General features: G+C 44.7%; 3 protein-coding genes across 4 annotated transcripts in view; 1 reads left to right on the top strand and 2 right to left on the bottom strand.

Moving 5' to 3' along the window:
* The window catches only part of LOC140319778 (protein FAM124A), a 33,999-nt gene extending 31,056 nt beyond the window's left edge, over nt 1–2,943 (bottom strand). The window contains exon 1 of the mRNA XM_072397563.1: nt 2,722–2,943. Within this exon, the coding sequence (XP_072253664.1) occupies nt 2,722–2,777 (56 nt within the window). The 5' untranslated portion in view covers nt 2,778–2,943. The remainder of the gene's footprint in view (nt 1–2,721) is intronic.
* Nucleotides 2,944–4,656: 1,713 nt separating this feature from the next.
* tsn (translin) lies at nt 4,657–8,487 on the top strand. Its single transcript, XM_072397500.1, has 6 exons — nt 4,657–4,826; nt 5,135–5,228; nt 5,309–5,405; nt 6,146–6,261; nt 6,344–6,423; nt 7,179–8,487. The coding sequence occupies exons 1-6, from the start codon at nt 4,761–4,763 to the stop codon at nt 7,407–7,409; spliced, it is 684 nt and encodes a 227-aa protein (XP_072253601.1). The 5' UTR covers nt 4,657–4,760; the 3' UTR covers nt 7,410–8,487.
* The window catches only part of arhgef49 (Rho guanine nucleotide exchange factor 49), a 61,957-nt gene continuing 52,065 nt past the window's right edge, over nt 8,343–18,234 (bottom strand). For both annotated transcript variants that reach the window (XM_072397498.1, XM_072397499.1), the window contains 5 exons: nt 15,631–15,829; nt 14,188–14,398; nt 12,307–12,896; nt 11,047–11,192; nt 8,343–10,792 (listed from right to left, as the gene is read on the bottom strand). In XM_072397498.1, coding sequence (XP_072253599.1) covers nt 9,958–10,792; nt 11,047–11,192; nt 12,307–12,896; nt 14,188–14,398; nt 15,631–15,829 — 1,981 coding nt within the window. In that variant the 3' untranslated portion in view covers nt 8,343–9,957. The remainder of the gene's footprint in view (nt 10,793–11,046; nt 11,193–12,306; nt 12,897–14,187; nt 14,399–15,630; nt 15,830–18,234) is intronic.

The following is an 18,234-nucleotide window of genomic DNA, read 5'->3' as shown; positions in this document are numbered from 1 at the left end:
GCAGTGCTTTGGACCAGAACACCGGCCCACCTCCTACACTGAAGCTCCGGATTAGCCAGTCCAGCCACGGCGAAACCTAACCTGGAGCCGGTAAAAGCAACACTTACCCGTTTCTGCGTTAAGATTTAGGTTATCATTTCTAAACTTTACGAGTTATAGATTAATTTCTGTTGATAAACCAACACTCTGCACCTCTAATTTCTCTTTTAGCCGTTTAGTCTCCTGTAAAACACCTTTTCACCAGCTGTCTGATGTCTGTCAGTCATTTGGTGCTGAGCAGATTAAGCAGCGTAATCAGAGTCAAAGCAGTGTTTTGGACCAGAACACCGGCCCACCTCCTACACTGAGAGTGATCCTGAAGCTCCGGATTAGCCAGTCCAGCCACGGCGAAACCTAACCTGGAGCCAGTAAAAGCAACTAAAAGAGAGTATCAGTGTGGACACTTACCCATTTATAGATTAATTTCTGTCAGTCTGTTGATAAACCAACACTCTGCACTTCTAATTTCTCTTTTAGCCGTTTAGTCTCTAAAAACTCCTGTAAAAGACCTTTTCACCAGCTGTCTGATGTCTGTCAGTCATTTGGTGCTGAGCAGATTAAGCAGCATAATCAGAGTCAAAGCAGTGCTTTGGACCAGAACACCGGCCCACCTCCTACACTGAGAGTGATCCTGAAGCTCCGGATTAGCCAGTCCAGCCACGGCGAAACCTAACCTGGAGCCAGTAAAAGCAACTAAAAGAGAGTATCAGTGTGGACACTTACCCATTTATAGGTTAATTTCTGTCAGTCTGTTGATAAACCAACACTCTGCACTTCTAATTTCTCTTTTAGCCGTTTAGTCTCCTAAAAACTCCTGTAAAACACCTTTTCACCAGCTGTCTGATGTCTGTCAGTCATTTGGTGCTGAGCAGATTCTACAGTAGAAAGATTTAACGAGCTCACAAATCATCTCTCTTTAAAATAAACAGTTTTCAACCATTGTAACAGGTTATTTATGTATTGATTGACAAATCCAAAGCTCTATGATGACGATACTGCCAAACAGAATCAGACTTTAGGTCATGGCTGTCCCAGCTTTCCTCATCCTGACATGTTTGGTTCCAGTTCACAGTTAATGACACAGCGAGGTCCCAGGTGGGACTACTTTCCCCCCAACTAACTTACAATAACAACGTAAAGCTGATGAGTTTCACCTCGTGTTTTTAATGGCATCTTTAATGCCGCCTGTCTGTCTCTTTGTGCTGGGCCAACACAGAAAAACAAGCTTTTTGCCAGCATTTTGTCACATTTTACCTTCAACTTAACAAATAAGGAGCGCAGTTCTAATGAATAAAACATCTCTTTTTGTAGTATGAGAAATAAACAGGCATAAACTCAATTTTAAGCCTTAAAAATCCGATACAGAAAAATATGAGCTTCACACAAATTATCATTTTTATTTTCCAGGGAAAGTAAAGACACGACCAGCTCATTTAGTGCTACTTGCCTCCATTGAATGACGTTGTTGGGTAACTCTAATTTTAATTTACTGATGCTTACTCCCCAATATCATACATTTGATCATGGATCAAACACTTTAACTTAGTCGGGTTTGTATTAAAATCCTAAAAAAAATAAAGCATAAATATGCAAAACGGCAGCAAGTCATTCAGCTTTTAATCTTAACATTTGATCTGAACGTTAAAAGCTAAACTATCTAAATCAGCATTTAGATAAAGTTCTATGAAACAAAAACACGTCTTTGGCTTTGCTGATGTTTCTGAAATAGATCTAAAGGATAGCTTCACATTTTTGCATTTGAACGTCTCAGCAGACATTCCTCCAACTCTGACCACTACAGGCTCACCTCATAAAAGCATCTTCGTTGTAAGTAAATGTGGATAAAAATGCATCCCACTGTTCTCAAGAAGCGCTTTTTGTGGTTGAAGCAGTCTGAATTGGAGGGAAGTGTCCAGAGTTGCAGTGAAAACTTCCTTTGGCTCCAAATTATTCTGACAGTAAGGAACTATGCCGGAATTCCTTCTGTACAAATATAATCGGTGTTGTTTTAAAATAGACGAACAAACGTGTGAAACTATCCTTGAATGCGGTTTTCTCCGCATAAAGAAACATGTAAAGTCCTTCACTAGCACAGCACAACACGACATCCAACACTCACATACCGCAGGAGAAGCCAGCGCGCATCTTTGTTTACTGGCTGAAATGGAATAAACAACATTCATTTAACTGTTTGCTGCCTAAACATCATTTATTTACTTGGTCTATTCTTAAAATAACTGGGCTCAGAATCTTTCAGTCAGTCAAATACAAATGCCCCTCCTCTACATATCGTCCATTGACATGAGATCAGTTGTTAGTACATACAGAATATAATAATTACGCACTTGTTGACTCTGATATGAGTTGCCTTTAGTGCCGCTCGTGTGAAGCTTACCATCCTGGTTGTATTTCTGAACTGCGCCACCACATTACGATCCAGCAGCGCTCACATTGATAAATCGGGGCTTTTCTGTGGTAGCGTTAACGCAACTCGCTGTTTAAAACTTGCAAATGATGATCTAAATGACCAAAAAAGGTAACAAATGAAATGTGCAGATGGATGTTTACCTCCTTCCACAATGAAAAACTACGAGTGGGAGTCAGCAGCTTTATTGTTAGTTTGAAAGCCCGTAATTGAGACATTTATGGGGATGATTAAAATGTCATTTCTGCTCCACTCACCCTCCAGTCTCGGCTCCTGAATCCACGCAATCATCTTCTGTTAAGGTTTTCTCCATCTCAGACTGTCGCCAACGCAGCAGTTAATTGCATCGCTTCAAAGTCCCAATAAAATAAAGAAAGCAATAAAACAGGGCACTGGAAAACAGGAACACAGTTAAAGAGACGAGCAGAGTCTGAATCCAGCGGGCTTTGACTCTACAACTGAACTGCGGAGTTTAAGCAGCTGAAGCAACAGGCGTCTGACGTGATGCCTTTCAGGACTATTGGAAATTTAAGAGTTACATCAGTGGCTAAGTCATGATGGGGGGATTTTTGCAGTGAAAAATACATCACACTGCCTAGTTTTAATATAATATTTTAGAATAGTATATTTTATCTTCCACTTCATACATTAACTCCCATTTAATAATCACTGCGTGAGATTTCATTGACCCAAAAGAGACAGAAAAATAAAAATGGCCACAACGAGACACCAAGTGACAACACTGAGGCAGAAAATTTTCACAAAAAGAAATATAATGGCCAAAAAGACATACAAAATGACTGCAATGTTGTCACATTAAAACAAAGAAATATAAATATATATAAATATAAGTGGCTGCAGATGTACAAAATGTCCTCAAAGAAACACAAAACTACCAGAAATAGACATTAAACATCCCAAAGACACACAAACCCATTTAGAAGAGAAATTGAAAGAAAAAAAATCACCAAAAACAAACTCAAAATGTCATATAGAAGTCATATAAAGTAGAAATGAATAAATAATGTAAAATGATCATGAGCCACAAGGTCAGTGAAAGCTGACACACATACAAAAAATATCTAAGACACGGATCCAAATGATAAAAAATAACATAAAGTGGTTGATCCAAATGCAAAATGAGCACAATTAGACACAAAATCAATGCAAAAATGAAAGAAAAAATACAAAAATTCTTGATTTTATCCTGAAACATCAAAATTATTTTGTGATCACATTTTGACAAATTTGTGAATTGTATTTTTTTTTTAAAGTCAGTCACTGTAAAGAAAAAACATTATTTTCTTAAAACATGACAATCAGACTATTTTTAAACCTTTTTATCATGACTGTATTAAAAACAAAATACAATCATCATCTTAAATTATTAAAAAACAAAGTTAACACACTTAAAATCCCTAAAACTGCACATTCATGTAAAACTTATCCAAAAACACACGATTTAAGATCAGTGTTACATCTGTTTTGCTTTGCTGGTGCTTTTTTGCAGCAGCACCTGAAGGCAACACGAGTTAGTGCACTGCTGTGGCTCCATCAGCAGAGGGAATGAAGTAATGCAACAGGTCTGTCCATCAGACTAAACAGGAGTAATCTCATTTCTGACAGTAACAGTAACGTTTCTGTTTGCTAATCAAACCTCATGCGAGCCAGAAGATCTGCAGCTTTGGTTCTTATCCTGTTTCCTGTGTCAAATCAATGCCGAAAAGCCCTCTAATTTGTACAAGAGGATATATACAAAGCGTTACCCAGTTCTCTGAAAACTTAAAGAAAAAAGCATGAATCAACCTTTTATTCGTACATTCATCCACTTTATTGCATGCTAGATGCTTGATCTATCTATCTATCTATCTATCTATCTATCTATCTATCTATCTATCTATCTATCTATCTATCTATCTATCTATCTATCTATCTATCTATCTATCTATCTATCTATCTATCTATCTATCTATCTATCTATCTATCAAACAACATTTGGTTGTCTTTGTATCCTTGTAAGCAGCCATAATTATCATAATACCAAACAACAACAAAAATGTTTTTCAGAGATATTTTATACAACAAAAAAAACAGCTTAAAAACAGAGAAATTAATGCTGTATTTTATGCTATACTCATTTTTCTATTATCTGTGGTGACGTTGCAGTGATGACATCATATCCGTGCGACCGCGGGAGACCGAGAGGACGGTTCGCGTGCACGTAAACGTTGTGATAAATATCAGCCGCTGTCTGCTCTTCATTGGCATCCTCCCGGCAGTCCACCACAGATCAGAAATGTCTGTCACTGAGATGTTCAGCTACATTCAGGGCTTTTTGAGCGCCGACCAGGACGTCAGAGAGGTACGAACAAACCGCCCGGCACGCGCTGCCATCAACATTAGCTCCGACCAACGTTTAGCTAACAGCTAACCCGAGCTAATAGTTGCCTCACATGGAGCATTTGTTTGAATTAACTGCCCTGTAACATGATGATATGAGGGCAGTTTATTGAGCAACAGCGCCTCCAACAACCCACCACGGAATTAAGCTTCTAATGTTGTTATTTTAGTTAATAGTAACACGTATTAATCTCGTCAGTTTTCTTGAAAATTGCGCTATTGTAGACGTTTAAATCCACTGAATATGCGGGGTTACACGTTTTCTTGTAGGACATCCGCAAGGTGGTCCAGATTTTGGAGCAGACTGCCAGGGAAATCCTGACAGTACTTCAAAGTGTCCACCAGCCATCTGGATTCAAAGAAAGTGGGTGTTTGGCACAGTTTGCGTCTGTTTTGTACTGCACCATAATTCCACATTTTTAAAGCTGCAATCCTTCCCTTTAGTTCCCAGTAAATGTGAAAAGGCGCGGGAGTTGTTCTGCACAGTCAGGACACAGATCTCAGAGCTGAAAACAAAGTTTCCCGTGGAGCAGTATTACAGGTGAGGACCAGTTTACAGCTGGCATGAGTGTTATGAATGGTTCTGTATCTATATCACTCCCTTTGATACTTTCCCCTTGTCTTACTGTCTGTTATTGTTTTTCTACAGATTTTTTGATAGGAAATATTTCCCTTTATTGTGTTGCATCACTTTAGCAACACCAGAGAAACGTGTTAACCGTTAAATGATGCGTTTCTGGCTCATCTTGGAGCACATTTCAGGCCTGAATCTTTGGTTTCCAGCCCTGCATGACACCGTTTTGCCTTACTTGACATTTTTGTGGGCTTTCGATGGCGTCTTTGTGGCCTCTTCAGCATGACAAACATTCATGTGCACGGCTACATGTTTGTGGGGCTCACACAGAGGTTTGGTTTGATGACAGTGACTTGCATCCCACAACTGTCGGGGGAACCTTGGAGCAAAGACTATCCCAACTTCTGTAGTTTTAACTTTAAGCCATTGTGCAAAGTTGCTCTTTGGCTCCCCCTACAGTTGTGGGATATAACACCTGTCTGAGCCCTGCAGACATACAGCATACACACCATGCTTTAGTGGCATTCCTCGACTTTGGTGTAGAAGATATTTACAACTGAGGCTTAAAACAATAAGATCATAACTTACCTTCCAACTTGTGATGAAAACGGACACATGCTGCTGTGTATTTCCTGTCAGATCAGTAGAACAGCAGATTATCTCGGTGAGCTAAAGGGTTTCTTCCTGTGGCGTCCTTCTTCTTTCAGGTTCCATGAACACTGGCGCTTTGTCCTGCAGCGTTTGGCTTTCTTGGCAGCCTTTGTCGTCTACCTGGAGAGCGAAACCCTCGTGACTCGGGAGGAGGTGGCTCGGATACTTGGGAGTAAGTACAGATTCGCATGCAAAGCTCTGTACTTTGCTGAGGGAAAGCTGCCTAACTCTCAGTCCTCTGCCCACCTTGACAGTTGAGGTGATGCGGGAGAAAGGTTTCCACCTGGATGTGGAGGACTACCTGGCAGGAGTGCTGATCATGGCGAGTGAACTGGTGAGTCTGCTGCTGACTGCTATGCCTTTTATATGCAGGGATACTGCTTCCAAATCCTGTTTTTATGCTCTTCATCAAGACTATTTCCAGGATTTTAGCAAATCTCTGAACAATCTGTCTTCTTCTAACACCAAATGATCAGCTGAGCGTATCTGAGGGTGTTTTTTTTAAATGAAAGGGGTTGTATTTAGCAGGAAATCAGTAAACTTAAAGTGAAACTAACCAGGCAGCAACAGCAGAAGGTGCAGATAACAGAGGGCATTTCTGACCAGCCTCTAAAAAGTGAGCATCTTCTTTTAAAATCCATTTAGTGTATTTAACATTTCGATTGCTGGTTGTGGTTTTTTTTCACGTTTTAATAGAAGAAACGATCAAATCGAAAGGCTCTGCTGCAGTTATATTCTATTCTCAGCCTTTTTCTACGTGCTTAAACTTCTCCTGTGAAATTAAACTGACTGTTTTTATGTGATGTGTGTTCTATTTATCACGTGTGTGGCAGACGAGTATAAAAGGAATGTTTTTGGAGGTATTCTTTGATGTTTTAGAGCTTTAAATCCCCTGGAAAAGGACTCTTTGACTCATCCTGCCTTCATGCTCTCACACTTTTTATGTGCTTTAGATTCAAATCATTCATAAGCTAACAGTTTCCAGTCTTGTTCCATGGGAATTCCAACCAAGAAAGCCTGTTTTAAAGAAATGCCGTCTTCTGTAAAATGAGTAATCCTTGGTTGTATTTGTGCTTTTGTGGCCTCCAGTCGAGGTTGGCGGTGAACAGTGTCACAGCAGGAGACTACAGCCGGCCGCTCCGCATCTCCAACTTCATCAACGAGCTGGACTCCGGCTTCCGTCTGCTCAACCTGAAGAACGACCCGCTGCGGAAGCGCTACGACGGCCTCAAGTACGACGTGAAGAAGATCGAGGAGGTGGTCTATGACCTGTCCATCCGCGGCCTGGCTAAGGAACCCGAGTCCGCTGGAGACAAGTAGGACGCAGAGGAGCCGATTGGCTGAGAGGGCGCGGCAGCCGCCCCCAGCCGGGACTTCTCCATGGCTGCTGCAGATGGGAGACCTTACCCCACCTGGGAGGCGAGACCCAGGGATCTGCCTTAGGCCCCAGCAGCCAGGGACGGACTGTATGAGTGTGTGTCTGTGTGCGAATGCATGAAAGAGGAGGGCTTCAGATGGATGCCAGTCTGTCAGAAGTGTAGCAGAGAGCCCTCAGTCAGAGGTTCGGTTCGGCTTCATCTGACTCCTGTGTTGTGTTACTGAGCTGGTTTTAAAGTTGATTTGAAACGGCCATTTTCTCAACACGTTGTGTTGTTTATTCTGTTTACGACTGCTCACAGTGTTCCAGCCTCAGCTTTCTTCCTGTTTATTCCTCTTTAAAGAAACATCCCAAGTGTTTGTGCCGCTTATTAGATCATTCGGTTCTTCGTGGTTTGGCCACATGACCAGATGCTGAACTGAGGTCCTGGAGCCTCATTTAGGAAGAAAATATTTGGTGCAACGGTTAAATGATAAAGACACACGGTGACTACAGAATTATACATTTCCCAGATAGTTTGGGATCCATATAACCTTTTTTTTTTTAAATAAATGAGGCTTAAGGAGCAGAGTCGAAGCCACTGTGAACACTTAAGATTCCTGCAGTCGGGAATTCTTGCAAACTTGTGCCAATGAATCTCTCTGTTGAGCCTCTTCAGTGGTTTTGGGTGAGTTCTGGATGTCATGTACTGCATGTTGTGTTCGTTTCTTACTCCGCTGTCTGTTTAATTCAAATTCTCTTAATCCTCTTTCATCTCGTGCTTCTGTTTCTTGACGTGAAGTGAAGTGAATCCCACTTGTACAGCGTGTATTCTGCCTTTTAATTATACGTTTTTTACACTTTGACATGTAACACACAAAAAGTCTTGGCTGTGTTTAAAATCTTTTAATATAATTCACAATATCTTACACCGGGGGAAATAATACATCAGGTCTTTGAAACAAACGAGGAGAAGAAACGTGTGACCCAGCAGGCTTTGTCTGCATCGGGGGGGAGTTGAGCGGCGCTGGCCTCCCAAACACAGTGATTTGCCTCCTCTTCTTGTGCTACTTTCAAAGAAACATAACAGCAAAGGTCTTAAAAGGGGATTTTGGTTTGACTGACTCGTCTTTACGCGCTGCAGAGGCCAGTCGACCGGATGTTTCCCAGCAGTTAGCAGAGCATCTCATTACTGAAATCTAATAAAGTGCATCAAACAAAAATAAAGCCTTCGGAAGTAAAAAAAAAACGCACACATAGCAGTAAAATAAGAGCGGATGGGATGAATTAATTATTGTATTGCCTGTAAGTTGGTTTCAGAGGGCAGGCTGGCCCGTGTTACACATGAATGCTACTGGGACAGGTTGCACGTTTTAGTTTAACAGTAATAAAGTACCAAGGCACTACAGCTCGTTGCTGGGTCACATGACCGCCAATCAGGACCCGTCGTGTCAGCATGGATGCGTTTTCTTTGAGGCAAGTTAGCAGAACGAAAAAAGTGACGAATTGGTTCTTTCTCACGAAGACGGGACGCCAAACATCGCCTTGTTCCCTGTTTTTGTTCATTTAACTTCATATTTAATAAGAGAACTCTGGCTTTGGGGTTTGAGAAGGCCAGAAACTGCTGCTGCTACCCCATTATTAGATGAACCTGATGCCCTGAATACAAGCTAAACAGCTCTAAGCTAAACACAATGAGGCAGAGCAGGTGTGACATGATAGCAATAAAAAGAACATTTCTCCAGGTGCTTTCATGGCACTAAGATTTCTCCAATTGGACTTCCTGGGTGCTGGAGAGATGAAGGGAAGCTTTAACTGTGCAAACCTGCCATAAAGCTGAGTGACACCGTGGAGCAGGAACAACACCAGCACAAATTAAATGCATATACCGCAGCTACTCGTTTCTAAACTGGCAGAGATTATTGCTGTTTCTTAGATTCTCTTAAACACAGTGACGCTGGAGGTCTGATCGAGCCCGTCGTGGCAGTGAAAGTTGGAGTTCCACCGGCGTCCAGTAGAGGGCGGCATAAAAACGAGGAAGGGCAGTGACAACTAAACAAAACCCACGCGGGTGGGGGGGGGCTTCCACCCTCTCTACCCAGAAACAAATGGTTTAAATCCCCAGTCTCGTGTAAAAAAAGTGGAATCACAATTTCTCTTTTTGCAGTCAGTCATGTTCAGTCATGCTTTCTTATCAGACACACTGAAAACACCGTTTTCACAGTCTTTACAATCAAGGCTGGCCGACAGCCCAAGTTTTTTGGTAGTCCAAGAATCTGGTCTATTCTTCTTCAACGCCGCTGCTTAAAGTTAAATCAGCGGAACATCGTCTCATGGCGACACTTACAGCTTTGTAAGAGAAAAAGTGCTTCGTCTTTCTCGCAAGACTGTGAGTAAGATTGTGTTTTAGTTGACTGAAATCTAACATCAGAACTGTGGTATTACTCCAGCTGATTTGTGCCGCAGGGCTGGGGTTATTTACAGGGCAACGAAGACGTGTGGCGGCTGGTCTCAGGAGCGCGTCTGGTTTGTGTTGATCATGATGTTGGGCAAAGCGTTGCGCCGTTTCCTCCAGGAGCCCAAGTCCCGAGCGTACCTCTTAACCTGATGGAACCACTGCTGGGTGCGAGATTTGTCCGAGGCACGGAAAACGAAGGACTCCCGCCGGATGTCGAGCACCTCGAACGTGTCCTCGCAGTCGGGATCTGTGGACACCACGCAGTTCCCCAGCCGGATGGGCTCCCTCAGCACGGTGAACTTCCCGCTGCTTTTGTCCTTGATCAGAACCAGCACTCCGTCTCGAATGCTCTCCCCGACCCCTTCCCCCTGATCCCCTCGAGCGGCGAGATCCGTGCCCTGCCCCGCGGCCTCGCCGGCCCGCTGCGTCCTCACCATCAGCAGACTCTGCACGTTCTGGAACTTGAGGGCCTTGCTGCCCTTCTTCACCCACTGGCCGTCTGCCGGCTGCGACAGCTGCAGCGGCCCCTCCATGACGAACCGCGTGTTTTCTCTCGCCCAGCCCACCGTCTTCATCGACACCTCTCGCATCTCAATGTTGATGACCTCCCGGTTTTTGCGGCTGTCGCGCCGGAAGGAGCGCAGCGACCAGGTGACGCCGTTGCCCTCCTGCTTGGTCTTCATGTTGATGTGCTCCAGGTGCGATTCCACTCGACTCTTGGCCTCGCGGAGACGAGCGTAGTCGGGGTGACATTCAGGGGTGACCTTAATGATGCGGCTTAGGAGGAGCGGGTACTTGGTCACGCGCTGCAGGGGCGCCATCAGGAAGGAGCGCAAGTTCATACGCCGCAGTGCAGTGTTGTCATTCTGGGAAACATCCAGGAAGATTCTGAGGAGAGAGAGCAGGAGAGATTCTTATCGGTCTGTCTTGGGAAAATGAGAAAAACTTGATTAACGAGAGTCAAAGAACAGGCTGTGGCTCGGTCTAAAAATATGAACCATTGCAACTAAACTCTCAAAATAGACCTTCCTCTGAATAAGTGATAAGTCACTGTCTTTTTCCATGAAGTATCACACAGAGCAGGAACAAGGAAAAGCTCCCAGAGATACTTTTCTGTGGCTCGGGAAGAAGGATCTGAGTACCTGAGCAGCTCCTTCTCCTTCTCCAGCGTGTTGAGCATGTTCACCGAGGTGGACTGCTGCAGGCAGTAGGTCTGGAAGGCAGGCAGCATGTTCACAAACTCCAGAAAGATCTCCCCGATGTACACCGTCAGCAGATCGTCGTCGCCCTGAAATCAGTTTAAAATCAAGTTTAAAACTCTCTAAACTGGAGAAGTTCCATGATTTCACTGGTTGGCGCCTGTTCTGTCGCTTGAAAGCAAAGCAACGGCCCAGAATTGAGCTGGGCAACGCTGGCTCTGATTGGTTGGCCTCTGAATGACAGATTCTCGTAAACTACACGAGTATCACATGACTTTCTTTTTTTAAATTAGCCTAAACAGGGTGCTGGCTGTAATTATTCTCATGTGTGCTGATCTTCACCTTCTTCCTGTCCTCCCTGTAAATGATGGAGGGTAAAAGGAGCCCCTCCTCCAGTGCAATGCATACAATTTAAGTGCTCCTTCTATAACTGTAATACTATTTAACTGCTCGGTTCTGCTGCAGCTTCACTTAAATTATGCTATCAATAGTCTATCTTTATCTCATATCATCTTAAAATCTTCCTCAGCAGAAGTTAATCAGAAGCTAAAAAGGTAAAGAGAGCTTTTTTATCTTTTAATTACATTTTTGCCCCAAAGTTACAACATTTTGGACTCAGGATCTGTCTCAGGATCTTTTAATGGCTGCCGTGAGCATAAGGAATCATGACAGCAGGTAAAATCTGTTGCAGACTCGTGTTACGAGTGAACCTCTCCTTGTGAAATGCTTTGTGAGCAGCAGCAGCATCGGGGTTGTTGCAGTTAAAGCATACAATGGCTTTCAGGTTAACAATAAAACTGCTGGCAAGAGAAAGCAAGAGGATACTCCTCTCTTCAGTGAGAGTGGCTTCAGGGGACGGCAGCAGGCTTTTTGGACAAATTAAGTGTCAGCATCGCCCAAAAAAAGCGTCCTTGAAGCAATTACTACATGTCCTGTGGCTTTTATGACTGAAAATGATCTTATTATAGGAAAAAAAGTCATTTTCGATGAGTGGAAGCAGAGAAATGATGTCAGCTGACACATCATCCATTATGTCAACACACCGACGACAGCAGCTCTAATTTCACTACTTTGATGCCGACAGCTGGTGGCTCTGATTCAGTTCCTGACATATTAACCTTTTCCCTGCAGTAGCTGGGTTCTGCTAATAAAAACCGCTGATGGAGATGTTTTGTGCGTTTGTGGGAGACGAGCAGCAGTCACCTGATCGAAGGCCTGGTCGATGCTGTCCTGCAGGTGCTCGGTGAAGCGGTCGTTGACGTCTATGAGCTCCTGAACGTTGCTGAACACCACGGCGAGCTGCTCCGCCGTGAGCAGCCCGGCGCTCTGCATGGGGCAGTAAAACTCCTCCTTGATGATGCGCAGGTCCTCCCCGTAGCTCGACTCCGTGTTCAGAAACTCCAGGATGGCTTCTTTGCGCTCCGTGCGCAGCTTGGAGCAGCGCTCGCACATTCGCTCTCCTCGCTCCTTCGAGGCGCCGTCCCGCTGGCCGCAGTCTGGACACGGCCTCTGGGCCTCCCAGGCTCGAAGCGAGGCGGACGGTCTCTTCCAGGTGCGGGACAGACCCGGGCCAATGCCGCTGTCCACGCGCTCCACCTCGGCGCCGCGGTTTCTGCGGTGACGGCGAGGCTCGCTGTCCTCCTCCTCCCGCTCATCGCTGAGGCCCACCACGCCACTGTCTGCACTCAGGCTGCTGATGGTGCTCCAGCGATGCTGCCCGGAGCGGGTCACCCCCAGGACCGACTGACGCTCCTCGCCGGGCGGCTCCGAGCTGCCGCGCAGCGCTGCCGGCGCTGGGGAGAGAGCGGGGAAAGTGTCAGATTAATATCAGCCTCTGAAACGGACGCCCATTCAATTAGGAGGAAGATGAAGAGGCCGTTACAGATATAATCTTTCACCGATAATCAGATCAAAGGTCAAGACTTAACCTTTGTACACATTCATGGCGAGTCAATACCATCGGGTGTGAGCTCAAACTGAGCCTGGATGAGTCCAAGTTTTCAAATGGACACGGTTTAAGTCAGAATATCCAAATAACTGGACGCTGATATTCTTTTACTGCTGAGTGTATGAATGGAAGACCCTTTGATCAGCAATTTATTGACCAACTCTGTGGCCAGCATCCTGAGCTCTTATTGACAGGCAGGAGAACGGAAAGCATCAGCAGGAGGAACTGTGGGGGGGGGGGACAAGGTGCAAAGGCCATAACCTTCAGAGGAGCAAGTGCGAAGCTGCATAAGAGATGTTCAAATAGATCGAGTGCAAGTTGTAAGAGGCTTAAGCTTTTTAAAATGGGACAGATTGTAAAATGCTGGGCTTAGCTGGAAGCTTAGTCACAATTGAGAGGGGGGGTGGGGGGTGTAGGGTGGGTGGGTTCATCTCTTCTGATGAGGTTAAGTGAGAATACAAAGTTGAACAGAAAATAAAGCCTGTGTATTGGACTGTAAATTCCACTGACCCGGCTCGTCCCAATGTGTTAAAAAATGAATAAAAAGACACTTAAAGGGGCCTTTAAAGAGTTAAACTGAGCAAATTTAGCTTGCTGGTTAGAGGGAGAGCTGTTCAGACCTAACCTCAAACAAAAGCTCAATCACAGCTATACAAATATTAAACTTTTTTGTGAACTTTCACAGTAAAAAGCAAATCTCATCATTAAACATTGTGCAGAAAGGGTGCTTAACAGCCTTTAAAAGTCCAATTCAAAGCTCTAAAGTGATTAACATTCGACAGTTGGTGAGTCTTTGGTGCTCTGAAGGAGCTTCGTAGTCTGGAGATGTCCTGATGATGTCCTGCTGATGGCATCGGGGGTTATCTGATCCTGCACTTAGATATTAACTGGGCCAAACCACAACAATGGGCTGAAATATTGCATATTTCTAAACCATTTTTGAGCAAAACACATGCTTTTCTTTGTATAATTTATCTTTTTGCCTTTGTGACATTTCATAAATAGCTACAATAACTCCTCCAAAACCGTCAATCACTGTTTGGTTTGAATAAAGTTTGAATGCAGCTGAAGGAAAACGCAGTTTTCAGGGGATCACATGCAGGAAACGCGGCGTAAGTCAGCCGCCGTGCACTCACCGCTGTCTCGGTCTCGGTCCCGGTCTCGGCGGTGACTGTGGAGTCGGGCGGCAGCAGCGATCTTCATCTCCAGCTGTTTGCGCTTGGAGGCGTCTGCCGGCATGGGGTCGCTGTAGTGTGGTCGGAGGCGGCACTCGCGCTGCGCTTTCACCGTCTCAGCCAGCTCATAGGCTGCGTCCGAGCTGGAGCGCCGACAGCCCAGGCTGGTGTGCTGCCGGTTGGAAAGACATGCAAGTCAATCAAAACGCGCCCGTCGCCATAGCAACAGGTGAAATGGGGGGTGAAACTCGAAGGCGGGAACGATGAGATGACAAAAATCCCAGCTTGAATGTGTTTCTTGGCATCTGTGAGCAGGTTTTCATGAGCAGCGTCACCGTGATGACATCATTACATAACACATCTGAGTCTGTGATCCTTGAGAGGAATCCAAATGTTGTGCTCAGATGCAGCACTAATCATCTGCTGTAAGCACAGCCGGGACACAGATCTTAAAAAATCTGCTCTTGAAATCACACAGCCTTGAAGATAAAAAAAAAAAACAGCCTCTGAGGGAGAACTCAAAGCATCTCCTGGGTTTTTCTGGAGACAAGGCAAGGAATTCCCCAAACACTGCAGCATCCCGCATAGACAAACACTCACGTGGGTTTACCAAGCCTCTGGGAGCTGACCCGAGGTGTAAAGTTCAATATGTAAAGCTCATTGGTTTAACACGGGGCTCCTCTCCGCAGATGATTCAGATCAGATGGATGATATTGGAATACATCAGCAATTACTTTCCCTCAAATGTTGACAACTAACAGCTGCACATGACTCAGAGGCACAGAGAGCTTTTCACCGCTTCACAGCAGATAACAACACGGCTTTCAGCTCGAAGCTATCAGGCGAGATGAAGGAGAATATTCAATATTCTCCTGAAGGATCAGAGGCAGGCAACACTGTAAATTCAGAGCCAAAGATTTAGAAAAGGCGAGAAGACAACGCACCTCGACATCTTCTCTCTACACTACCTTCAGCCTGGAAGCGAGACGCCAGTCTGGCTCTTCTGCTCTGCGAATGCGGAGAGATGCTAGCTGCAGCTGAGGCTGGAGTCAAGCTGCAGCCAGCCAGCAGAGAGGAGCCATGCAGAGAGGAGGAATGAGTTACCAACAGCACCCCACTGCCGGGGGGGGGGGCTTAATCCTCTTTTTACTGCATCCTCAGACATCGGAGCTGTTGCTGGAAGATACAGCGTTGCATGCTTGTTCCTGCCTCATCACATACCTCTGCATAGGGGTGTGCATGCATGTGTCGCAGTCCCCTTTGCTTGTCCCTTGTCATCCTTGAGTACCGACAGATTTTTATATTTCCGAACGCCACGAAGCCGGAAAACATCAGCGGAGACGCAAAAAAAGCACAAACGAGTCTAAAAACATGAAAAAGAAGAGAGAGAAAAAGAACCCTTACGCATTCTCCTGCTTCCTCTGATCCTCCTCCTTCTCCAACAGGCGCCTCGTCGCCAGCATCGGCTCTGCAGGCCGTTGCCGACGTTGCCATGGCAACGGCGGAGGGCTGACAGTCGGCCGAGGAGGTGGTGATGTCACAGCCTCCGTCCCGATCACCTGACAGCCTGACGGGGGCCTCGGCGGAGATCTCTGCACTGCAGCTGGTGGGGAAAGGAGGAGATGGAGGTACAGAGGGATGGAGGAATGGATGGGGAGAGGAGAGGGAGAGTGAAAGAATGGGAGGGAGAATAAGAGGAGGAGGGCAGTGAGAGCGGAAGTGAATGAAGGAAGAGGAAAGCGAAAGGGGGGGGAGAAGGAAAGGCAGAAACAAAAGGGAACATGAGCGAGAGGAAGGCTGAAATTATAATTCTGGCAAAGCTGCTGTCATTCGTCCTTCTCTCTGCCAACACCCACCATCCTAAAACCCTAAAACATCTGAATCAATGCGCTTCCTGCCTTCCTGCCCCCACCCCCCACCCCTTCCCCAGGGGGACAGTAATTAGACACATCTGTGGACATTAACACCTGAACCCCCGGACCACAGGGGTGACTCCTGCATGCAGCCACACGCTTTCCTTCATTCCTTTGTCTGATAGCACGCAGCCATCATGTGTGAACCACAAAAACATGCCTACAGGGAGTCTCATGAATCTGCGAGAGCACATAACAAATCAGCTCTCTGGTGACGAGAAGTCAACACGAGTCGGCCACTAAGTGAAGGAAGCATGTGAGATCTTACAGCTGCTCTGGGACGTGTGATGCTAACCCATCTTTCTCTCCCTCTTTAATCCTTTCAGTTCACATGTTTATGTTTGTACAATAATCAGGATACAGTAGGTTTTATCTTCACTCTCCTTGTATAATGTCTCTTCAGCTTCTAAGTGCTGAGTTTTCTTATCAAGCTACCTGCTAAATTAGCCGTTTGGTGCTGGAATGAATCGTCAAAGAGTTTTTCAGAGCTTGCATGCAAAATTAAATGTCTGCTGTTGGACTGAAAAATTTAAAAGAACACGCTAATGCAGAAGAAAGCCCATCATCTCCCTGTAAGTTTCTCAATAAAACTCCCCCCTTTCACATTTAACTAAGCTATTTAAAGCCTGTGTTCATGAAATATTGCTCCCACATTAATAAGAACAAAACCTCCACACTAGTTTATTGATCTAGCAGCTCAGAAGCCACGAAAACACAATATCACTGCAACAAAGATTTAGTTTTCATTAAATTAAAAGGTGTTTGTGGTTCATAAAGGCTCAGCAACGTTAATGGACCCAGGGGTCAAAACCCATAATGGAGTTTCAATAATGTCTGTCTGTCTGCAGGAGAGACACGCCGTAATTCCTGAAATATTGACCTCCCTCTTCAAGTGGTGTGAGTAACAGCATGGGGGGGATGGTCGGTCACATGGTTTCTGTCCAATAGCAGCTAGGGATGCATTTGAGATGAGAGCTGATATTGTCTTTTGAGATTGAATGCAATGCTGCATGTAATCTCCCTCATGTTTTGTGTCATGTCCACAGTTTATCACCTAAATATCACCTGCTGCTGTTACTCTGGCTGTTATATACCTATTCATTTGTGTCTTGTTCTCATCCTAATCTCATATATACTGTTGAGAACTGCAACTCGTGGCTGTTTTTTGATTAATTAATTACCAGAACTCAGTTGATTTGTCCTCAAAGTAAATGTATAAAGCTGGAAGCAGAGCATCTTTGACTTTATGACTCAATTAACATTGATTTACCTCTCATAAACAGTTCACTTGGTCTCGTTTGTACCCTTCTATATCCCTAAGGTCTCATTATGCCACTGGTTCTTACATAAATACATCTTTTCTGAGCTTTTTCCTCAAACAGTTACAAAGCTGAGCTCTTACTGGTTCCCTGTGGCTGCTGCATCCACTTTAGAACAAATACATTTAGCATCAAACCCGACACCAAAAAAATTAAATAAACAAATATAAAGAAGGAAGGAAAAGCAAAGACAGCAGATAAATCCCATCAATGTGGGGAAAAGGTCAAGATGATTAACACAGTTTTGAAGCTGCAGCTCTGATGCGTCCAATCGGTTTTCTCTTGAACAAACTGTCATTAAAAAGGCTTCAATTGCACACCCGGCATTAGCTGTCACACCCTGGATGATGCATGGGGCGTAATAACTTCATCAGGATGCTATGTGATAGATCACCGCTCAAAACGGCAAGATGTGACAATCAAATTAGCCCGGTTGTCATTTTTACTGATGCATGTTTCACTGAAATGAATTCAATATATTTCTCTTTGTGCGGCAGCATCTAATAAAGATAAATAAACAAAAAGCATCCCCTCCTCATGCTATATATACACACATTGCACCTTTGCTGCAGCGTGCAATTAACTCAGTGGCACTGCTTTGATGCTTCACTCCACTTTAAGCCTTTAAAATCCATCCCAGGCATAATAATGTGCCTATTACAGTGATTCTGAAGCAAAGGGAGTATTATGCTCTGAATGCAGAATGCGCTGCACGATAAGCTTAAACAAAGAAACTTATTGGTGGGAGCCAAACACCTCAGGATGTGCAGCTCACA

This window comes from Leuresthes tenuis, unplaced genomic scaffold, assembly GCF_036924035.1.
Source record: "Leuresthes tenuis unplaced genomic scaffold, fLeuTen1.0.hap1 SCAF_12, whole genome shotgun sequence".
NCBI lineage: Eukaryota > Metazoa > Chordata > Actinopteri > Atheriniformes > Atherinopsidae > Leuresthes > Leuresthes tenuis.
Note: the sequence above shows the minus strand (reverse complement) of the source record. Positions and strands in the feature narration are given on the sequence as shown.